This window comes from Corvus brachyrhynchos, unplaced genomic scaffold (genome assembly GCF_000691975.1).
Source record: "Corvus brachyrhynchos isolate BGI_N302 unplaced genomic scaffold, ASM69197v1 scaffold370, whole genome shotgun sequence".
Lineage (NCBI taxonomy): Eukaryota > Metazoa > Chordata > Aves > Passeriformes > Corvidae > Corvus > Corvus brachyrhynchos.
In genome coordinates this window covers 5,484,119-5,507,999 of record NW_008235977.1, presented here as the reverse complement: position 1 = coordinate 5,507,999, position 23,881 = coordinate 5,484,119, and the positions used below count along the sequence as shown (strand labels likewise).

Genomic DNA, 23,881 nt, shown 5'->3' with positions numbered 1-23,881 from the left:
GTTCTGCCCTTTTGGGTGGCAGCTTCATCTGAAACTAACCCAGTCATGCCTTTGAGCAAAACTGCCTGTGGGTGGATTTTCATAGTTAAAGGCAAGGAACAGAAAAAATGGTGATAAAACAGGGATTTCTGTGTGTGCCAAAGACAGCTCCCTATTTGGAAAGCATCTTGATCTGGTTTTGTTTTTCTGTACCATTAAAAGGTGACGTGCAGGTCTCCAAACTACATTTTAGCCTGTGCAAGGGTGAGAGTAGAAAGGTTCAATGTACATAAATCTGTGCAGATGTGCTGATCATCAGGCCCGCCATGTCTTTAGCACCAGTCCAGTAAGAGATGGAGAGGAGGTGACAGAAGGAGGTGGGATTTTAATCGCCTTTGATGACATTAGAAAAAACCACAATAGTTCTCTGAGTTGCAATGTGCTTGGCATTGGTTTCTGTGTAGTTCTAATCTGACAGCAAAAATAGTCCAGATACTTGCTTGTTTTGGCTGACTCAGCAGATTAAAATCTCTTTTGTCTTTTTCATGGGACTTTCCTAAAGGAAATAACACAATCTCTGCAGACAAAACATTCTTTACAAGGTGTAAAACAAGCAAGGAAGTTCTGGTTCAAGTGGTCACAGGTCTCTGATTCATAGCGGGGTTGGGTTTGGGGATCCCCCCTGGCACTCTGGAAGTGATGTGTGTCTGTTGCCTCATTGATTTCTGTAGCTTTAGGCTATATAAACCAGCCATTTAGGGAACTTTTAGAAAATATACGTTTTTCAAAATTTTACATCAATTTTCTCATTATGCTGGCAAAGTTTCCCTCTTTTTGCCAATGAAAGTACGCAAGAAACACCGAATAATTCTATGACTTTTAATATTCACACCTGCAGAAATACCACTTGTTTTTTCTACCAGCCAGCATCAGGGAACAGACACCAGTGCAAATTATTCCATCTATTACTTGCTCTCTTTCCCCATAGCTTTTAATCTTGCAAATTGCCTTCTTTGTGCATTGCAGTGACATTCAGAATAGAGATGTTATCACTTGGTAGAATAGGAGAAGGATCTCATTCCTGATTCTAGCCAAAGCTCACATGATTTAATCGAGGCAATATTTCTTCTAGAAGCATTAGTCCTAACAGGGCTTTGGCACTGGTTCTTGAGCAGTGCTGTAATCTGCTTGGAAGTCAAATATCTCAACTATGAGGTATTTACTGTGTGTCTGTCAAACATGCTATGAACTTTGTGCTCTTACAACTAATCAGCTCTGTGTGCAAAAATAGCTGCTTTTGGCCCTTGATATAAAAAAGTAATAATAAATACTTTTTAAAGCCTGTTTCCATCAAAGGGTGATATTCTCCAATGTTACTGTTTTCTGGTTTTCTCTGTATGCGTCAAAACTAAAGGCTTAGGTGGGTTTGATTTCATTTCTACTATACAGGTTCCTGTGAAATTATGCTTCTATTTTATTTTCTTTGTAGGTAACAGAGACTTTGCTCCTAATGATCCGCTGGAATTTAAGTCTCATCAGTGGTTTGGAGCCTCTGTGAGATCCCAAAATGATAAAATTCTGGTAGGTCTTTGATGCCCTTCAGGTGCATCAGTACTGAGATACTGCAGTGGGAGAAAATGAGAAGAGATCCAGATAACTTAGAATTTAAACAAAATGCCACTAATCAGCATGAATTGTCTTTTCTTCAGAATTTCTTAGCTAGGCTTTGCTTAACTCTTTATAAACAAAGGTAGGAGCATTTTTTTCTAGTTTTAAGGAAAGTAGTAAAATTAGTTTGATGAAGTTAGAATATAAATTATTAATTCTTGATGAACACTTTACAGCTGTTGCTTTAAGAAAATATTATTTCTAAAATTCTTGATATAAATTAGCTATTTATAAAATACAAACTGGTGGTAATTCTGCCCTGGTGCTGATAGAATAAATCTCTCTAATAACACATGATACATCTGCCAGGTTTTTTTGTTGCTTTTCTGTAGAAAATTGGAATTTCATTTTATTATTTAATACCCACCAACATTTTGAAGAGGAGTTTGTTTCCTCACTGCTGTGTGTTCTTCCCTAGGCCTGTGCCCCATTGTATCACTGGAGAACTGAAACAAAACAAGAGAGAGAGCCTGTAGGAACTTGTTATCTGCTTGCTGGGTCAAAATTTGTGGAATATGCTCCCTGCAGGTCAAGTAAGTATTGACCACTTACATTGCTTTTCTCTTTGGAATTCCTCTTATGTTACATTTTATGTACATTTTGGAGCAGGATGTTTTACACCTATTTCCCCCTTCCCTGTATAGCAATTAGAACAAAACCTAATCTAGATCCAGACATCTGAATTCTTCTGCAGTTGAGGTTCACAATGCAGACCTTGTTTTCTCTGCTGTAGGCCAGAGGAAAATCTTAGGTCCAAGTATCACTGGACTTGAGGACTTCTGTTGTTGAAGGGACCAATTTTGCTTGAGTAATCACTCAAGCAAAATTATGTAGCAAGTGCTTTTTCAAAGACCAGCTCTAGAATTTTTATGAATCTCAAGTATTTTATTGTTATTAGAGTACTTTAAAGTGCAAGCTCATTTTAGAAGAAAAGGCTTTGCAAAAATAAGTTCTGATCTCCCTGTGCATGTACATGTGTAGTGATGCATTGTTTAAATTATATTAACTGTTGAACATTTGGAATCTTATTTTCCAAATGCTTTGTGTTCATTTCCTCTAGTTGGGCTGATAGATTATTCAGAGGGTTATAACCTAAAACTTTAATGTTGAAGCTAGGATTGACTTTTTATTTGCTGAAAATCATTCGTAGCATAACAAGAAGTTAATAAGCAAATATTAAACTAAATCATGCTAGTTAAGTAGTCACTTTCAGCTAAGGAGGCCTCAGCATTTCTACTCTGAAGCTGTATGATCCTAAAATTGATTCAGCCATAACAATTCTTGCTGGGATGAGTCTCAGTATGGAAGTATTTTTTTCAGCCAGATATGCTCTTTTTGTGTTAAGCCAATTCAGCTTTCTATTCCATACCAAAACAAAAACTTATTCTCTCTTTTCCAGATACATTATTTCCTGAACAGAAATTGCAAATCTATTTTCCCCAAGACTTTTGAAGATTAAAGACAAAGGAATATGGCGTTGCTGTTTGTTTTGACTGTGCTAGGCTAGAACACGTGCTAATGTTACATGTCTATTAGGCCAGCCCTAAAGTTGTTACAACATTTGGTTGTGAGGTGTTGATAAAGAGAAAATACTGATTAAGGAGAAAAGTATTCCAAGGTTCCAGTTTAGCAGTGCATTCAAAAGCATCCACAGAATCAACTGATCAAGTACTGATAAGACTTTATTTACTTATTTTTCTCCTCTTTTTTTTTTATCCTTTTTTTCTTTGGTAGCAACTATCGATGCAGATGGACAGGGATTTTGTCAAGGTGGATTTAGCATTGACTTTACAAAGGTATGTGATTTTTTTGTCATTTCCTATGGGTCAGCAGACAGCTGCAAGTTCACAAATGCTCCTGATACAAACCACTTAGAAGCACAGCTATTATGAAACTAAATGTTACTGTTCCTGGGGGGGGGAGAGCAAACCCACAAACAAACAAAATTTATAAATAAACCAAAAAATAACTTGAAACCACTCAAAGAGCTGTTATAAACCTGTTTCTCCCTATCTCTTCACAGCAGCACACTTTCACCTCTTGTAGGAACCACATCCTGAACAAATAATCTGCTTTCCCAGCTTCCTGCCATACCCCTCTGCTGCAGCTGGTCCTCAAGTGAAATCAGCTGTAATAGTCAGGATTTTTGAGACATGGGATTGGTGCATAGCTAGTGTTACTTCTTGAGGAATAATAACTCAGGGAACTGGTAAACAATGCGCTTGTGAATCGTGTTTGGTTTTCTCATCAGCTAGCAGAAGTACAGGGGTTTTTTGCCGTCTTATGTTTCTTCTACTTTTGTGTTCTCCTTGCCTGTTCTAGTTCTTTTTCTTCTTTAAATTCACAGTTACTTTTGAAATCCAAGCACAACAGAACTGTGCACAGATCTGAGAATGTACTATATTGTTTTATATTGTACAGTGAAATTGCTGAGCAGAGTCAGGACATGTTAAGACCACGCAAGCCCTACTTGCAATGTGGCACTTTTTTTGGGTTCCTCACATCTCAGGATGAGGTCATATCCCGTCACTCTTTGCCCAAGGCCACTCTTGGTTTTCCTCCAGAGGAAACTGCCAAGTGCAGGATAGGACTGTGAATGTTTGGGTTATTTTGCACACACCCTCAGGGTCACTGTGCAGACTCCAGGCCCTGTTAAAACCAACTTCAGGCTCTAATCCAAAACTTTAGAGTGGGCAAGCCAGGGTGTATCTCCAAATGTCTGACCTAGATTTTTCTGAGTGGTGAATATATGAGTTTTTAGGATTAAAACCTGAGTAAGTGGCTTAATTATGCAGCAAAGCCTATGGCCTAATTCAATACTTACAGAGCAAATTCCCAACCCTGGGATAGCTAATGTGGTTAAAGTTTCATAAAATGGTTTGTGAATTGCAGTTGTGCCAAGAAATATGGAGTGGGAGAATTACATCACAGTTATTCTGAATTAAGCTTTTCTAAAGAAGAAGATTACATGAGTTTTGTGTACTGACCTAAAAACATGATGTAACAGTCTTTAAGTTTTCTCCCAACTGTATTCCTGTTGCCATACATTTATGTAGGAAGAAGGGTCTGTTACAATAAAAACAGAATTCTGCCTAGAATTTTAAATGGGCGAAATAGTCACTGAAGACCATTGGTTAGTATTTTACAAGATGCAATTCTAATTAATCGCTCCTTCAAAAAGGAAAATGTATGGTGGTCAGTGGAGCTGCAGTGATGTAAGCAATGAAGATTTCTTCCCATAAACATAGGACATATTGTCTGGCTTTAGATGTGCTTCATGTGTTTTTAATTTTTCTTTCTGTCTTCCTTTTTTTTCCCCTTCCAAGGGAGACAGGGTGCTGCTTGGAGGACCTGGAAGTTTTTACTGGCAAGGTGAGATATATCATTTACGTCACAGAGAAGTTGGCTTTTATGATTTTTCTCTTTATCCTCTTAGTCATTGTTATCCACACTCTTCCAACTGCTGTCAGAGTCTTTGTCAGTAAGAAAACTGAAAGAAATGTTCCTTTGTCCTCAAGAATATCTCCTGAATAATCAAGGCAACCACAGATAAAGGTTGAAGTAATAATAGTATAAAGTCCTTTGTATTTTAAATAATTCCATGATCATTTTAAAGGCATTTTCCCTGGAATGTGGCATTTGCTTTCATCAGCGGGCTACGTTTCCTTTAGGATCTTTTGTTTTGCAATCTACATGTTGTATAATTTGACCCACGTACAAAGTGTGCATTTGCAGTGAGAAATATCCCCTCTAGAGAGAATTCCGTAATTTTCCTCTGACGACAAAGACGTTTTGCATTTGTATTGATTGGTTTGTGCCGTGGGGCACATTTTACCTCTGCCTGGCATTACCTGTATGCTTTGCTCCTGTGGGATTCAGTTGGTGTTTGTTTGCAGGGTTATTCAGCCTTTACCTGCAGCTCTCTGTTCAAAGGGAGGTGCTGCTGTAACCAGGACACAGCTGCCAAACTCTGCTGCCTGGATTTTAATGTAACTACCAACGTTTATTAATAGATTTTCTGCATCACACCAGCCTACGTGTAGGTGCAGCAGCACAGTAGGCTTGTTCCAGTCCTGTTTTAAATTACGAACAGAATGGAATGATTGAAGCTCAGCTGCAGATACAATATCATATAAATTAGGTTCCTGTATTCATTTTATTGCTTTTTGGCAAAAGTGACACTTCATCTGCCAAAACAACCTTATCCTCTTCTACTCCTACCAAAAAAGCCCACTTGGCTCTGATTAGAAGACAGTAGTGTACTTCTAAAAGCTAGATTTTTCATCCTAGACTGTTATTCCACATCCTGAGATGCTGGAGGAGGAGTTTTCCCTTTTTTTTTGCTGGAGGATGAGTGTTCGCTACACTTCATATATGTATGAATATGTATGTGAAGTAAGTGCTATTCTGAATGGGGTTTTTTGGTGATTCAAGTTTTCATTTAAACTCCAAGAAAATAACGTAATGGAGTCACCACCTAGCGGCTGATGAAGTCAGAATGGAGAATGTGGCAATACACTGTGCTCATCTCAATTGTGTTCATTTTATTGGCTTCTTGTCTGCCAAAACAGGCTCTTGTGTTGTGGTATTTGGGCAAGGAGAGTCCAAAGGGCTCAGTTCTGCACAGCCATAAGCATATGATAACTCAGCACTGCCTTTTAAGTCTTGCATTAATGTAGGATTGGGCTCTATTTTCAGTGAGAACTCCTTGTGTGCCTTTGATTCAATATGTGCCCACATTTTTGCTGAAGTGGGATCCGTATTTTCACTTGTGTCCTTCCTGGCGCAGCTGCAGTTGGCTCCTTTCCGGTCGGTGTTGTGGAAGAGCCACTGCTTTCAAGGGCAGCATTCTGTAAATGAGCCACTTTGGTGAATGAGTTCACATGTTCTGTTTGTGGTTTTAAGCCGTTTTCTCTCTCTTTAGGCCAGCTCATTTCTGATCGAGTGACCGAGATCGTGGCTAAGTATGACTCCAAAGTCTACAGTACAAAGTATGATGGCCAGTTAGCAACCAGACCTGCCAGTGCTGCTTTCGATGACAGCTACTTGGGTATGTGGTGGGAAATGAGAATCCTCTACCTGGAAAACTCCCTGGCACTATTGATACTTATGTCTAAATCACACAACTATTAATTCAGCATTTAACAGATAACAAGAGAGTGACATACCTGAAAATGCAGTAATTAATGTATGATGGAATTGTAGTTACTTTGCCATAGGCTTGACTTAAAAAGTACCTGATGACAAAATAAATGGAAGTGTTTCCATGATTTTTGTGCTCTATGATTCAGGCTGAATATGGGAATGGCAAAGGTATGGTTTTTATATGAGAGGTTAGTCACATAGGTGGTTGTTGTTTGTTTTGTTTGTTTTTTAAAAGCAGCTGTTTCTAAATAACCTACCAAAACAAAATAAAAATGTTAAAGAATTATGTTTTGAAAGAAAAACAATGAAGAGTGGGAAATAATCATTTTGCTTCATCTAACCAGGCTCAGGAGAAAAGCAAGGATATACCAGGACAATTCCCAGGATGATATTTTAAAAATTTTCATCTTCTAATCTCAAATTCCTGGACACTGATGAATTACAGTCACTCATGGAGCTCTTGACAGTCTAAGCTGCTTCGAGGCAATATTTATACCAGTGCATTTTAAGATGAAGAGAGGAGGACTGTGCACAGAGATACCTGTAAAAAGTGTAAAGAGAGATGAAAGGTTTAATAAGGTTTTGAAAGCCTCATCTTGTCTCTGCAGGTTATTCAGTGGCCGTTGGAGACTTCAATGGTGATGGCATCGAAGGTAAGCCCTTGCTTCAGTAAGAAAATCATGTTAATAGGCTGGGTAGGTCTTTCAAATCAATTGTACAGTGCACAAGGAAATGTATCAAGTGCTAGGAGTGAGCTGCTCTGTTCAGCAAAGTCACTGTGCTTTGGGACCTGACTTCCTATCTGTGTCTTGCTTTATGTTTCAGACTTTGTATCAGGAGTCCCACGAGCAGCAAGAACTCTGGGCATGGTAAAAAATTTGAAGCATTTGAAGCATATTTATTTACAATAAATAAAAAAAGGTGGCTATTGCTGGTATGCTGTAATGTGTATTTCTTCATGTGCAGGTGTCCATTTACAATGGGAAAAACATGTCTTCCATGTACAACTTCACTGGAGAGCAGGTGCGTGGCTTTGCTGAGTGTGATGGGTGACCAGGAGGCCTTTCCTGTGTTGTGTCAGTATTTGGGGTACTAGATAATATAATAGTCTCTATGTTACTGGCTTGATTGGCAAAGCAAAATTTCGTGAAGTCTGAAGGAATTCTAATCTTATTTCAATAAAGGAAATGGTCCCTATTTTGAGAACTGGGAAAGAGACTGGATCATGAAAGGGGACCTGGGAAAAGTAACTGATGGGTTTTCTCTCTAACAGAGTAAGGAAGAGAAACAAAAATGTAAGGAACAAAAAAATTTGTGGCATATATTATCATCTCCCTGAAGTATTTTGTGTACAGATTGGTGTAAACTTGTTTATGTTTGTATCAGTGCAATGCAGGTTTGGTTTGAATTTTGTTTTCCAGATGGCTGCCTATTTTGGGTATTCAGTGGCTGCCACAGATATTGATGGGGACAAGTAAGTGTTCTCTTCTCCCTCTTCTCACCAATGCCACCCAAATTGTTTCTGGAAAGAAAAAGATTAGCTTTTATTAAAAGGTCTTTCCCACAGTCTAGATTTCTGCCTTCATTGCTGGCTTAACGACTGTCTTGCTAACACTCCACATTTGTTTTAACATTTTAAAATTTGTTTTTGTATTTATCTGCATAAATACACCTGTATATTCACATGCTTTAAGTCCATTACATTTTGGTATATTTGTGCTTACTTTGTCAATAAATATTTGCCTTCGGTTGAATTTAAAGATAGTTAACTTTCATCTGAGTGTTGACTTCAGTGCTGAGTTAACGGGCGCTGAAGAGAATGAATTTTCATTCGGCTACTGAAGAAGCTCTGTCCTTCTTTGGTCCAGTTACACAGATCTGTTTATTGGAGCCCCTCTTTTTATGGATCGAAGTTCAGATGGGAAGCTTCAGGAGGTTGGCCAGGTATCCATCTGCCTTCAGCGAGCCTCCGGAGGGTTTCAGATGGCAAAGCTGAATGGTTTTGAGATCTTTGCGAGATTTGGCAGCTCTATCGCACCCCTGGGGGATCTGGATCAGGACGGCTTCAACGGTAGGGTAATGTTTCTTGATCAGGATCTCCTGATTGTAGGGGAAACCCAGCCAGCACAGTGAATGTGGATTCTGCACACAAACACTCGGCGCTGTAGCTGTGACTGAGTGTGGGACACTGAGGTCTAGACTCCCTTCGATGCTTGTATGCTACTCCCAGGAATGCTAACAGGAGTTCCATGGATGCATCGAGCAGAGACTATACCATTGAAACGACAGCATGGACTGCTTTAGCTCTTACAATGACCACTTGGTTGCTTTCTAAGTCATGGCCACAATAGAAACTTCAGTAAAGTACCTGATTCTTCACTGGGACCTGTTAGGACATCTTCAATATAATTTTCCTCTTTCCATTGTTTAAAGATTATTTTCCTCTCTAGAAACAAAATGATGACAGAAAAGAAGGTTTTATTTCATCTTGCTGGTTAAAAATGTTCATATAAAAAAGATTTTCCTGAGAAAAGTGCAGATTTTTTTTATTATTATTATTCAAACTGGAAGAGTTTGGTGGAAATACTGCGTAGCAGCTACAGCCAGATGTTCCAAGAGCTGAGTGTCTTGAGTGAGTAATTGGAAGAGAAATTTGAGTCTGACACAGCTGGAGCTGAGGACTCTCAAACCCCTTGCCCAAGCTTCTTGTTACTTTCTGATAGGAATGAAGAGGAATGAAGCAGGCAAGAATCATGTAGTGATGGGATGGAGACTTACAGGAATCGTAGGGAGAATACTTTGTTCTGCCTGTCATACTCCAGTGTTGCCTAAAGAGGAGTGGGAGTTTGAGTTCCACCAAAAATGCTCATTTTTTCCATTCTGCTTGCAAGCTAAGTATTTTCTGTAAGATCAAAAATTACAATAGGTGGTTACTTCAAATTCTCAGGTAGCCCTAATTTATTTTTGATGAAGTCATAAAGTCATAGTGTAGTTGGAATTGGAGGGGACCTTTTTAGTTGTTAACAGGATGTACAATCAGTGTGAAGATGTGATATCGCTGCAATTATTTACAGAAGACATTGGACAGCTGATAGCCAAAACTCTAGTCACCTGAAGAAATCATCCCAAAAATGTTTTGATTCCACCATACTTACATCTGTAGGCAAGAAAGTCATAGCAAAAGCTGTGTTCCTTTTAATTGCTTTGCTGTTATTTAGTCTGGTTTGGGTTATATTGCTCTGCCTCATTTTGGGAGTGTTAATTAAAATACTTTTCATCACAGTATGGTGCAAGATAGGAATTTTTACTGTCTTCATGAAGTTTGTAAATAGGAGTCAAAAATACAAACCAGTAAACTTTTGAGTCCTTATTCTTTTCATCAAGCTTTCTCAAATTTCAGAAAAGAGGAAGGAGAAATGTAATTATTCCAAGTAGTGTTTCATGTTTGGTCCCTGCACTGACTGTGGAAAAGTTGAAATTAGACCATATGTACACTTCCAGAGCTGTCCTTACAGATAGTCTAATTAGCATTTCATTTATTACCATTTATTAATCATTAACAGTGAATACTTCTAAATTTATTAAGCTTTAAGAGAAAGAATAACTGCACTAATTGGAAGTTTTCCATAAAGCATGCTGCCAAGCCATGACTGGGACAGATTGGAATTTAATATTTACCATTGGTTTAGGATGATTTAAATTTTCCATAATTATTAACATGTCCCACCCTTTGGAGGAACATGAGCATGTAAATGAAATGGGAAGAGTCCCACTTAGTTTTGTGGTTTGGTGCCAATAGTAACTAACTCTGGTTGTTTTAATAATCTCAAAAGCATCCCAAATCCATAGGATTTTACTGCAAGTCAGTCACTAAAGTGCAGAAGTGTTTGTAGAACTATTTCTTTCCTTCCTCTCCCTGTAAAAGTCTGTGACATGTTCTTGTTAAACATCTAATACTTTCTAGAAAAAACGGCATCCAATAATAACAAAAAAAAAAGGAACAAACAAAAAGAGCAATAAAAAACCAAATGTTTATGAGCATTTTAAAAGCTGGTTGCATTTCCTCCCTACTGACACACATTGAAACTGTAATATCAGAAATTACTGATTGATGTAAGCACAGATATGTTCTAGTTTGTGTCTGGAGATGTTTATGATTCTTCTTTTGGTTTTCAGATATTGCAGTTGCTGCACCATATGGTGGAGAGGACAAGAGAGGACTTGTGTATATCTACAATGGAGGAGCAAGTGGTTTGAATGCCGTCCCATCCCAGATCCTGGAAGGGCAGTGGGCTGCTCGCACTATGCCCCCCAGCTTTGGGTACTCACTGAAAGGAGCCACAGATGTGGACAAAAATGGATATCCAGGTCCTCTGCTCGAAAGGGCACTTTACAATAACTTAATAGCAGTCCCACCTCTGAGGAACAGCATATTTTAAAAAGCAAATTGTAATGTGTAATATGTCTCATTTCTTCTTAGACTTGATTGTTGGAGCCTTTGGTGTTGACACAGCTGTTCTGTACAGGTAAGGGTTCCTCTGTGCTTGTACCTGAGTGAAAGCTCGGTGGAGTTCTGGAGCTACAAAAGAAAGCAGGATCAGGGAAGTCTGAAAATCTGCCACTTCACCTTCCAAACCTCTGGAGGTGAAAAACCACTATACTGCTTTTTTCACTGAGTAAACCTATCTGCTGTCTAAAATGCATCTTCCTTAATAATATGTAGTTAGGAGAAAACATAAATAAGCTCTCTTCAAGGCTTTCTGAGTGACAGCTTTCTAGATACTGACACAACAGCTGCCAGCTATTACACTGCAATCCCCATAGTCTCATCCCAACTTGCTCATTTTGAGAGAATATATTGTCTGTGCTATAAGTAGAGAAGACTTCCTCTTTACACAGTTGTCCATGTTTTGGCTGATGGAAATGAAAGGGCACAGAAAAGCTTCCCACTTTTCCCTCATCTAGTCAATGGTTATTTGTTTTTCTTGTGGTTTCACTAAATATTATGTGTTTTTGTATATTGCACAATTTGATGCGGGGGGGGGCATTGTCTAACATGGTGTTGAGTGCTCTTCAAGAAGATGTTTTCTTTGCAGGGCTAGACCAGTTATTAGAGTAAATGCTGCCCTGGAAGTTAATCCAACCATTCTAAACCCAGAAAACAAAGCATGTTCACTGGGAGATCTAAAAGTTTCTTGGTAAGCAGTGTATCTATGTTTTCCTTTGAGGGGAGGGACTTCTTAGGTTTTAATTTTGTAAGCTTCCAATTTTGAAAGATCTCAGGAATTCTAGTCAGTTAATTGAAAAAAAAGAAAATCAAGCACAGATTTTTCTGAAAGAACGGACAACACAAAATAAGAACTCTCTGACAGCAGCTGGAGGACCAGCGTTGTCTTTAGTAGATGCCAGCCTGACTCCCAAAACCTGCAGAGACTGCCAGTTGTCCCTGTTGAGCAGAGTAAGGTCTTCCCAAGATGTCAACACATCAGACAGCATTTGCCGTGTTTTTACCCACTAACTTACGTACTTGGGCAATGATCTGCTCTGTAAACTGGTTTTGCTTCTGGTTCCTGGGCTGTTATCCAAACCTACTTTCCCTTCCTAGTGCTAACTTTCTTTTTAGGGTCAGTAGGATACGTTTAAAAATAAGACCCTTTTGATGACAGGAATGAACATTCCGGTCCAAAGGTGATTATCCCTACATGAATCAAGACTCCAAAGCTTTGCATTGCCTGCAATTCTTTGTACTTATTAAAAGGTTATAGTTTCTCTTCCAACATTAGAAAATAGCTCTTGGGAGTGAGCTAGAATCTCAACAAGATGATGCATCTGAACAGAAATAAACAGTGAGGAATTTTAGAAGAAAATGAGAGAAAAAGTGTGTGAAATCCGTTTTTTTTTCCTTCTCAAACAGCTTCAAAGTAAAGTTCTGCTTAAAAGCGGATGGCAAAGGAAAGCTCCCGAACTCACTCAGTAAGTTCTGCTCATTTAAAAATTGGAGGTCTTGTGTTGTTTGCAGACATGAGCACTGGTCATTGTTATTTTTACGATTGAAACAGCTGGGTGCCCTTTGCAGCGCACTGCTGCCACTTGGGTGGCCACATACATCTATGTGACTCTTCAGCAGGTTTTATTGGCTGTAGTAGTGTAGAAGTCAGTGACATTTGACCATACCTGAGTCAATCATGTGGTTAACTAGTCTTGGAAAGCCCTTTGTATTTTACGGAATTTAGAGTAACTCTCATTGAGGGGAGTTTTAGACAAGAATATTCGCACATGTGCATTGTTGGGTCTGGGAGATACAGACGAGCCATGAGGGACTTGTCACATCCTGTTGAGGTAATGACTTTCTGATTGATATCACTGAATTTTTTTTATTAGATTCTCAGATCAGAATCAGGCAAAGCTTGTTTCAAACAGGTTTTTAAGTTGTCTCCAAGAGATTTTGTAGTGTGGCGAGCAGCCCGCTGCAATCACGTTTTGTCTACTGATTGCAAAATCTTTTCCTTATTTTCTGTGGCATATGCAGAGGTAGTGTGATCTGGGAAGGCTCATATAAATATCTGTTACATATTATAAGTTTTGTTATCTAGATCAAATAATTCAAGTAATTAGATTAGCAATAGTGTTTAAAAACACAAGTATTACATGCAAGATTGGTTTACAATTTTCTAGGGGAAATAATTCTAACTTTAGTTCTTGCAGTTCTACAGCAATTATAATCATAAATGTATCTGTGTTCTTACATATTTCCGGTGTTTAAGGAAAAAGCAGAGTCTAATTTAGGACAGCGATAGTACTTGAGAACTAACGTAGTTTCCATTTTACATGGAAAGAATTGGAAGTTTTAAGAGTGGCAAGCACTAGGTTTTCATTGTAGTTGAAATCAGTGTTCAGGTCCATTTCTGGGGGCAGTCTGCACTGTGTTTGATGGAATGAAATATCACCAACCCAAACCCTTTGGCTTGGCCAGATTTCCAGGTGGAGCTGCTGTTGGATAAACTGAAGCAGAAAGGAGCTATAAGGAGAGCTCTCTTTCTCCACAGCAAACAGCCCAGCCACTCTAAGAACATGACAATTACAAAGGGGGGCAAAATGAACTGTGAGGAACTTGATGCCTTCTTGAGGGTAAGTAAGCATTTATGTTTTAGGCAAATAATTTTTGCTGCATTATCTGTTACAAGATCGTTGTGTTAGGTGTTAAAAAAAAAGAAAAAAATGCTAGAGAAACTTCTTGCTCAGTGGATGGACCTGAAATTACTAAAACCATATGTCTGTCCCAAATTATCGCTGCTGTCACAGGATGAACGATGAATCTTATTGTGGCTAAGGTCCTGGTCCCTAAACGGATTGGAAATTGAATTCAGAACTTTGTTCTGGGTTTTTTGGACAAGTCATCCAGGCACCAAATTAGTTATAATTTCCAAGGAACATAAAAGTCAATAAGCAGAGGTTGTCCCATCTACTTTGGAGGTTAAAAACTGAAGAAAAATACAGACCTGCAACTGACAAGCCAAGATAAGCAAATAGCAGAGGAGATAGAGAAGGTTGAAATACTAAGTTTGCTTTTTCTCAGTCTTTCTGTTTTCATCCCCACAAATGTGAACAAATGCTAACACAATAAAAAAGTATAAATCAGCAGAAGAAACAGCTCAGATTTATCTCACTGAGTACTTATAAATCAAACATATACAATACTTCCTTCCCTCTAAAAAAACCCAAATAAAAATGCTAGTAATCATTAAAGATTCATGGAGGGTAGGTAATACTTTCTTTGACCTGACTTTTGTGAGTGGGATGTATACGGAATTAGACATCTCGGATCTCAGGGTTAATAAAGATTTAGCACATTTCTACCTGACCTTTTCATAAAGTAATGATGCATGACCTATTTGAAATTATCATAAATGGGATGCAAAACCAGTTTAAAACTATAGATAATCAATAAGTTTCTGCCCATAGAAGATATGTTCTGAAATAAGATCCTGAAATGAAGATCTGTTCTGGAGTCAGTAATTTTCATTACTCTTAGAAGCAAAGCAGAGTTTTCACTGATCGAATCTGTGGCTAATGTAAAGCTAAGACATGGTTGGTAAGTTCTCTGAAAGGTAGGATCAACATTTGATGAACAGAATGATTTTAAATGAACAACATGAAAGTCAGCAACTCCCAAGTGCCAAGTAATTTTAGGGAGGAAAAATTCTAAGTCCAAAGATGAGTATCCATGAGGGATCTTAGAAGCAGACTGAGGTTTGTCTGGCAGGAAAGAGCAGAGTTGTGGAGCCCTTAGGCTCCTTGATACTGGATTTCCATGACTTGTTATTTCTGTATGCTCTGGTTTTCCATTTGCTAAACTGGCATGTTACTGCTAAAATTGTGCAGGTTTTCTGAGAAGAGATTTTCTACTTTGAAACAAGCTCAGAAGTTTTAATGTTATTTTGGCCTCTCCATTCCTACTACGTTTTAATTGTGATTCAAATCTTTGGCTTCCTCAGGATGAATCTGAGTTCAGAGACAAGCTAACTCCCATTACTATTTTCATGGAATATCGTCTGGATTACAGAACGGCTGCAGATGCAACAGGATTGCACCCTATCCTCAACCAGTTCACTCCTGCTAACATGAGCAGACAGGTACACTGCTTACAGTCTGTGATGAAAACTCAGAACATGCTTAGGTTCATCCTAGGGAGAAAATCAGTTAGAGTAGTACTGGAAGTGTTAATATTGAAGGCTTGGAGTGTTTCATCCTTTCTCATACTATGCTGCTCTATGTCCATTATGTTTACCCCTGTAGTTCTCTTAAGGTAATAGACATAGTTTTTCTATTTCTGCCCTTTTTACAAATTTTTACACTTGTTTATAAAGAGGATAGTGAAGATGCAACTTAATATGAAGATATTATTCAAAGTATGGAAAGATGGTTAAGGTCTAAGCATTAGTTCTAGAATTGCAGTAGGGCAGGACGAGGCACAGGGCCCCCCTCATATAAAAACTCATTTGTTCTCTTCTGAGACTAATGACATGAAAACATTTCACAACCAGGTATGTAGAATTTTTTTTATGTGGTGGTGAAACAGTATTATTGAAAATGTGTGTTAGAACAGATGAAGGAATTATTATTACAACAGTATGTGTTTGATTTTTGCATAGGCCCATATTCTTCTGGATTGTGGGGATGATAATATCTGCAAACCAAAGCTGGAGGTGTCAGTAGAAAGGTAAATACATGAGAAAAATACTACAAGGAAAAGCAATTTTCCTACTTGAGTTCTAAAATTCAGTAGCTGGTAATACTTTTGTTTAAGGGATGTGTTGAAATAAGTAGGACTCCTCATTGTATACAATCTAAACTCAGGCTTACATGTTTTAAAGAAAACCTGTTCTCTGCTTTATAACCTAATGTCTTTAGCATGTAATATCCCACTCCCACCCCAGCCTCCACTATAAGTAGACCATATTTATTTATTTGCTAAGCTGGACATGTATAGTGAGAATAAACCACTGTTAGCTGCCATTGTAGCTCTGTTCTGTTGTTTAATGTTAGACAGACACATGAAGATGTGATTTCATCCAGCAAGGGGAGGAGTAGGGCTCTGTTGCCACATCTATGAAAGAAAATTGTTGGTATTGGTAATATCTTTTATCAAACCTGGAAAAAAGAAACAAGTTTTAGGTGGTAATTCTTTTCATGAGTCTGGGTTTTTTGTACTTTGTGTGGCCTAAAGCCACTCTTAGTGTATTATCTCATAATCTGTTTTTTCATACATTATAGCATATGCACATTGCATGTAGTTAGGACACTTCACAAGCACTAATTCATGCAAGTACTTCAGGAATGTTTTACATCAATGCAGGTACCTTGATGTTTGCTTGTAGTTGGTGAAATGAAAATACGTTGTTTGGAAAAATAGTCTCTTTGTATCTAGAACCAAAGGTATTGCAGAGGTCTTCACTCTATTCCGTAGTTGAGCCTTCCCTTGAGTTTTGTTATAAATATGTGCTTGTACCTCTGCAAAGTGGGCCTGTAATTCAAAATGTGCACAGGGACTTAGCTGTTCATAATTGTTTGTTCCTTGTGAGAAAAAGGTGTTGGTGTTTTTTTGTTTTACAGGAAAGATTCTTACAAAAGAGCATGTAATGCTTGCTCCATTTGTGATTATAGACATAGGTTTTTTTCTAAAAGTAGCTTAGAGTTCTCCTGACACTCCTGAAGCAAAGGTACTGCCTCCAGATTTCTCCAATGTCTTTGTGAACTCTCAGATTGTCTCGTTTCTCTAAATTCAGCCACTTCAATGCACTTTAAAACCTGAACACAGAACTCATTTTTACACTGTTTTCTTGTAGCGATCAGAAGCAGATCTATATTGGTGATGACAATCCCTTGACCCTCATTGTCAGTGCTCAGAACCAGGGGGAGGGAGCCTATGAAGCAGAACTCTTTGTTGTTGTTCCACCTCAAGCAGATTTCATCGGAGTTGTTCGTAACAACGAGGTAAAATTCCAACTGCTGTTTTTGAGGAGTCATATTTCAGGTGCTGCTGTGAAAATCTATGGTGGTTTCTATTATTTCAGTCTTAGAGCAAAGCACTGAAAAAGTTACCAGTTTTTTCCAAGTTTCTCTTTTTTATAACCTTGAGAAGAGATCTGTCTTGTATCAAAAACATTTGTCTCCTTGGAGACTTCCATACTCACATTTTATTTCATTTTAGTACTTGTCTGTGTTATGGCTGAGAAATTATATTAAAATGAATGCGGCCCATCTAGAACTTCTCTCCAGACTTTCATCCAGGTGTTCAGACATAAAGAATGACATTCCTTAATACTCCTTTCTGGTTTATTGCAGGCTTTAGCCAGACTGTCATGTGCTTTTAAAACAGAGAATCAGACTCGCATGGTAGTTTGTGACCTGGGAAATCCCATGAAAGCAGGAACTAAGGTAAGGTTTGGTCCAACAGGTGTCTGGTAGTTCACCCAGGAGGGCAGGTGGAATTTTCCTTAATCACAGTAGTGTTTGGGCAGGAAGTTTTCTCACAGGAATTTGAGATTAGCTCTAGCTGACATTTAGCTTGCCCACACGTTTGGTTAGTACAGCGGTAGTTGGTTTCAACTTTTCAGCTAAATTAAAGGCTGAAAGGAGTGTTCATGAGTTTTATGATGCAACTCAAAATGAGTCGTTCATTAAATAGTGGAAATTATGGACTTTGGTACCACATGAATTTTTTATATTTATCTGATATGTATTTTTTAGGATATAATCAAGAGCTAGCTCATAACACTTCTTTCTCTTAGTTCATCTCTCTTCTGCCTACTTCTGTCTAGTTGAGACCTCTACAGTTCCACCAAATGTACCTGAAATTGGAAGAATTAAAAAATTATTAGTGGGACCTGGCAGATTTTAAGGTGATATGATATAATAAGTCTTATTTTCTGAGGAAATGAAGCGAAAATCAGTCACAGTTATAACAATTTCATGATGCTTTGCTTCCAAGAGCCATCTTGTAGAGATGAGTAAATGCTAGTTCCAAAGTCTTTTGCAGTCTATCAAGCTGAACTGCACAGATGTTAAAGCAAATATGAATTGACTTAGACCAAACCTTGGGAATTAATTTTGAATTATTGATGTGTTCCCTGCTCTTTAGATTACAATACTTTTTGCAACACCTGGGGAGGCTCAGTTATGTGTAGAAATGGCTGAAGTAAGGGTGGGGAGCATGATGTAACCCTTATTTTGTATTTTAGGGCAGTGATGCCTTGGCTGTAATCTAAGGAGAGGGCAGTACATTTCCAGCCTGGATGAGCTGGACAAGTTTGATTTGCCAGTTCTGTGTGTGTGTACTCTCATGACCACAAGTCTCAAGCAATTTCGTTGTCTAAGAGCATTAGGAAGCTTTTATTGTGTGTTTTATTTTATTGTGCTTCCACTGAACCACAGTGATTTTTCCCCCAGCTCTTAGCTGGCCTGCGTTTCAGTGTGCACCAGCAGTCTGAGATGGACACCTCTGTCAAGTTTGACTTGCAAATCCGAAGGTATGGAAATCTCTGAGTATGTACCTCACCTGGGAGAAGACACACACAGTAAATATCCTGCAAACTACACAGTATCACTCTGGCCTAATTCTCTTGTCTTTGCCTCATAATGGCTTGAAAAATAAACATATTGAATTAGGTTTCCTAAAATACAGGAAAAAATGTAAGAGTATTTGTATGTGCATATTATTGTGCCCTGCTGACACTTGTAGTGCCACAGAATGACTTTGAGTTTATAGCCCTCTTTTAAAACTAATGTTTGAACTCTGAATTCCTTCTGATGTAAAGCCAGAATTTTATGTATTTAGAGTATGAGAGTCTTTTAGGGCAGGCAATGCATGGGGTGGTCTGAGGAGAGGCAACATGCAGTGAACCATCACAAAAGCCAGCGTAAAAGAGCCTGAAAATTAAATGGAACAAAACAGTAGCATTCCTGTTATTATTGGATGAGCACAGCACTGTCATATAAATCTGATATATAAATCTGAATTTATAACTTCTGGAGGTGTTTAAGGTTTGGAGATGTGATCATTAGGAGTATCTTTACCCAGTGCAGTTTTATGTTGCCTTTAATGGACAGTACAAATACAGCTGTTTGGTTTTTTCCCCATGGTGGACCAAAAGTGCCTTTTTATTCCATTTAAAGGGCTTTCTTTTTCTTAATGGAGTGAATAAATTAATCTCATCCACATATGCATTTTTCATCTTCAGGAGTTAGGAAAGTTTAAAGCTGCCATTCTATTTTAATGATAGAGTGGTTTGCCATACCGATCAAAGGCCTTGGCACATTAAATATCTCTTTGCTCTCCCATTGCTGTCTGTTCAGTTTTTCCCCTTCTCCATCAGCTAGTAAGGTGTGCCAATGGCACATGACTCCTGTCTTTGCAGGAAGTGATCTGCTCTGGGGTGTCTGTCATCTTCCTTAGGCTACCAGCAGTCACCTGCTACTGCCACCGGGTCTGAAACAGTCAGTGAGGTTGCTCAAGTCATGGTTCTCTCCTGAGGGAAGAGAAGGGAAGTTCCTGTAGTGTTTTAGGCTTTTTATGGAAGAAAATTCCTTTCATGACCTGTGGATGCATGGAGAGCGAACAGTGGTGCGATGGAACACGGTGATCACAGTTCATAGTGACAGGCATTACCAGGGTATTATCTGGAAGAGGTTTTAAGGATCACACCACTTGGCTTAAACTCACAAAGCTCGATTTCCAAAGCTGGCTTAGTTCCTAGCAGAGCAAGTCTAGTCTCTAAAAGAGTGAGGTATTCACAGGTCAGGAGGAAAACACTGTTGCATGTGTTTGTTGATTACAGCAGCAGTGAAGAACAATTAGAAGACTCAAGAAGGTTATTGTAAAGGAAATTGTTTGGTTAGGGAGACAGAATAATCAGATGTGTCTAAGGAGGTCACGATTCTGTTCCCAGCACCACTCTGAGGGGGGAGTGTCCTCTGTATTTTCTTGCGTGACAGCTGTAGAAGAGAGTCAGCATTAACTTTGTGTCCTTCATCCTCTCCCTGCTGAAGCTCCCCCAAACTGTGCAGAGGGTGGGACATCCATGCATTTAGGTGAGAACTTGCTGGAATCTGGTCCTTAGTTTTTAACAAATGTGCTTTCCTATAGTGGCTCAGGAGTCATGCTATGATGTTACATACAATTACTGTGAAGAGTGGAGGGTTTTTTTATTAAATACTTTGCTTATTTCATTTAAGAATTTACCTTTTCTTTTCCCTGCAGTTCCAACCTGTATGACAATCTGAGCCCAGTAGCATATTATCAGGCTGACCTTGCTATTTTAGCAGCTGTTGAAATTAGAGGGTAAGCAATACTATTTTAATAAACATTTTTAATGAGCTTTGCACATTTGCTTCTTTATATTCACTGAACTTCCTTTCAGGTCTGCATAAGTTTTCAAGAAGGCTCAGGGAATTTTTAATCATAAAGACCATATGGTTCTCTCTAGCCAGCCCTTGGACTTTCAGATCTTAAATCATTCTAAATAATTACAAAATTAATTCCAAAAAGGAATATTGTGCCTCCATTACTAGAGATATTTTTTAAAAGAAGAAAATATCACCCCTCGTGTTTGCAGTTCTACATTTCTGCTGGTCACTTTTCTCTTCCACAAACCTGACTGGGGTTTCATCTGAAAACTCCTGAAACCAAAGTTGAAAATCCTATGGAATTTAAGTTTGCAATGTCCTCACCTTCTTCAGTCTTAAGCATAGTATTAATGTTGTAATGACTTGGTTAGTCCGTCACCTCTCCTTGCCAGAAATCTATACTTCCCATCCATAAGCTGTACAGTCCTCTTCCTTAACCAGTTAAGTTGGATTCCTGAGTCAAAATTTTTAAAGTTTTCTGCTACATCCATTATTGTAACGAATTTGTTCAGTATCTGAGAGGTGGGGGATTGCATACTGGAAAAGCATGATTGGTATCTTCACTGTTTTCAGGGCAAGCTGAATTAGTCTTAGGACTGTACTGCTAAGGTTCTACATCACCAGTATTTCTCATTGTAGTCACAGTATTTCACACTGGTTTTTGGATGACATGTATGTCTCTCATCATCTTTTAACGTAGAGAACAGAACTGAACATTTAATATTCAAACCACTTCTGTTCTTTTGTGTTTTATATAGAGGATGAAGAAGTGGAGATTGTATTTTAAGCATGTTGGGGGTTTTTTTTAGGTGTTCTAGAGAATCACATTTATTGTTTCATACTTGCTAATAACAACTCCTTTGCTCTGCTGTTTAGTGTGTCATCCCCTGATCACATATTCCTTCCTATTGCCAACTGGCAGCCAAAGGAGAATCCCGAAACAGAAGATGATATTGGGCCTCTAGTTCAGCATATCTATGAGGTGTGGAATTACTACTGATTTCAGTGACATGGTTCTGTGATAAATGAAAATAAATCATTTGGTGTAGCTTTTCTCTGGAGTAAATTATGATTTTTTTTCTTTTATTTTGTCTTGCATGTAAGGAGAGATTTTATGATTTTTTAATGCTGGGCCAAAAACTGGTATATCCAAGATGGGTTGGAATGCCTGCAATTAGTGTAACAGGGGTTGATTACCCACATAACTACACATATTTTATTTTATTGCCTTTTGAAATCTAGGTAAAACATTTGAAGTAATGTGAACTCAGGAAATGGCCCATGGGTGTCAATTATTGTACTCTATCTATTCTGAATCACTACTCTGAAGTCTTTTGCTCTGAAAAAATTTAAGTATTTAAAATTTCCCTAAAAGAATTACCACAGATTTAATCTAGGTTGTTTAATTAAGCAAAACTTACCGAGAGAGCTGTGTGAATAACAATAGTTAAAATTTTTACCACTTTTAGGTAAAGTTTTGATGCTGTTGCCATAAATGGGGTGGGGGTGGGGATGGGGGTAGTGGCAGTACCACATTTGTGGCTCAAATATAAAGTAACTATATGCACATTAATAGAGAAAGCAGAATTATTTTTTTACATCTGTAAATTTTGTTTTCATAATCAGCTGAGAAACAATGGTCCAAGTGCATTCAGCAAGGTGATGATGACTCTGCAGTGGCCTTACAAATATAAAAACAACACGCTCTTGTATATTGTTCAGTATGAAATTGATGGTCCCATGAACTGCACTTCTGACATGGAAATCAACCCACTGAAAATTAAGGTAAGCAGGACTTTCCCTTTGAGTGGAATGAAGGATGTTTGGTTGTTTTGTAAACACTTAAAACAGCCAAATCCCTGAGAATATGAGAAACTGAGATCGTTTTTCATCTGTGGCTGTACTTTTCCACAGTACATGTCAATGTATATACCAGGTGAAGTAAAAGGTAAACAACAGTTCAAAATTGTCAATTCAAAGATCAGTTTGTCTTGTTTACTTTTATTGTGGGGTTTTCTTCCTATATTTTTTTTTAACTTCAAGGCTGTTCTGTATGAGTTCTAAGTCCAAAGCAATGGAATTATAATGAATGTGGTCATGAACTAAAACCTAAAACATACCAGATGCTTTTGGACTGTTCATCTAAATTTTCTGGGTTTTGTTTCTTGGAAGAAAATGGTATATTTTTTTTTTTACATTGCTAGCTTATTTATCTAGGCCCTCATCCAAAGGTCACACAAGGCAATAGGGGTTAGCTATGACTGCCAGCAAAACATGAGATTTACAGAGCAGAAGAAACTCCTTTTTCCTAGGCTGGACTAGGCAAACACCAGATAAAACCCAACAAGTTTAATTGAGTGTAGAGAGTTGAATTCTAGGATAGTTTAGAACAAGCAATAAAAATCAGTATGTTAGTTGAAGAAGAATTTGAGCAAAAGAAGGACTGAGGGAAGATATTCAGTGTATAGAACAACAAAGAATACTTGTGTATCTTTGATAACAAAAAGCAGTTTCTGTGAATATATAAATACGAAGTTCCTGTGCTTCTGCTGTACAATTTGCAATGATTTATTTTCAGCCAGAGTCTGAAGAACAGCCAGGATAGAAAGAGAGAAACTTGCAGTTAGGTATTTTCTTGACCTTAACCTTGAAGACTGCAATTATCTAAATCGTTGTTTGGATTCCCTTGGTGTATCCCAGATTTCTGCTCCCAAGGATGATGACAGGAATGAAACACTTGGCAGGGAAGATCACCGTGACCACCGCATCAGCCGAAGGGATTTAGCTGCTGTGGAGGGGGATGTGCACACTTTGGTGAGCTCTCAGCACTGAGATGTTGACAATACACCTACAATCCTGTGCTAAGTCCTTAAAAACAAATTTAAGGAAGACTTGTCCTTTCTAAACATGATTGGAAATAATCTGTAATAGGAAATAAGCATATTACCATGTCACTGTCTTTGTAACTGCAAACTGTAAGTAATTATCCACTACTGGGGGTTATTTAATGTATTTTAATAGTTTATGGTGCTTTGCCAGTGTAGGTTTATGGGTAAAGTAATGCCATTAATGACTTTCAAAATATTTTCATACTTGGAATATCCTTCCTATTTTTATACACAGGGCTGTGGAACTGCTGACTGTTTAAAGATTGTCTGTCAAGTTGGCCACCTGGAAAGGGGAA

The 23,881-nt window shown here is 38.3% G+C and overlaps 1 protein-coding gene across 1 annotated transcript in view; it reads left to right on the top strand.

Moving 5' to 3' along the window:
- Positions 1 to 23,881, top strand: part of ITGAV (integrin subunit alpha V) — a gene marked incomplete at its 5' end in the record, with an annotated part of 43,560 nt that overhangs the window by 10,971 nt on the left and 8,708 nt on the right. Inside the window, 25 exons of the mRNA XM_008630526.2 lie at positions 1,469 to 1,560; positions 2,066 to 2,180; positions 3,382 to 3,443; positions 4,974 to 5,019; positions 6,572 to 6,697; positions 7,401 to 7,445; positions 7,618 to 7,661; positions 7,759 to 7,815; positions 8,214 to 8,266; positions 8,661 to 8,863; positions 10,969 to 11,160; positions 11,273 to 11,318; positions 11,889 to 11,990; positions 12,707 to 12,765; positions 13,766 to 13,920; positions 15,288 to 15,425; positions 15,945 to 16,012; positions 17,139 to 17,286; positions 17,638 to 17,730; positions 18,742 to 18,821; positions 20,552 to 20,632; positions 21,574 to 21,679; positions 22,324 to 22,482; positions 23,398 to 23,511; positions 23,821 to 23,881. The exon at positions 23,821 to 23,881 is cut by the window's right edge and continues 62 nt beyond it. Of these exons, the coding sequence (XP_008628748.2) occupies positions 1,469 to 1,560; positions 2,066 to 2,180; positions 3,382 to 3,443; positions 4,974 to 5,019; positions 6,572 to 6,697; positions 7,401 to 7,445; positions 7,618 to 7,661; positions 7,759 to 7,815; positions 8,214 to 8,266; positions 8,661 to 8,863; positions 10,969 to 11,160; positions 11,273 to 11,318; positions 11,889 to 11,990; positions 12,707 to 12,765; positions 13,766 to 13,920; positions 15,288 to 15,425; positions 15,945 to 16,012; positions 17,139 to 17,286; positions 17,638 to 17,730; positions 18,742 to 18,821; positions 20,552 to 20,632; positions 21,574 to 21,679; positions 22,324 to 22,482; positions 23,398 to 23,511; positions 23,821 to 23,881 (2,445 nt within the window). The remainder of the gene's footprint in view (positions 1 to 1,468; positions 1,561 to 2,065; positions 2,181 to 3,381; positions 3,444 to 4,973; positions 5,020 to 6,571; positions 6,698 to 7,400; positions 7,446 to 7,617; positions 7,662 to 7,758; positions 7,816 to 8,213; positions 8,267 to 8,660; positions 8,864 to 10,968; positions 11,161 to 11,272; positions 11,319 to 11,888; positions 11,991 to 12,706; positions 12,766 to 13,765; positions 13,921 to 15,287; positions 15,426 to 15,944; positions 16,013 to 17,138; positions 17,287 to 17,637; positions 17,731 to 18,741; positions 18,822 to 20,551; positions 20,633 to 21,573; positions 21,680 to 22,323; positions 22,483 to 23,397; positions 23,512 to 23,820) is intronic.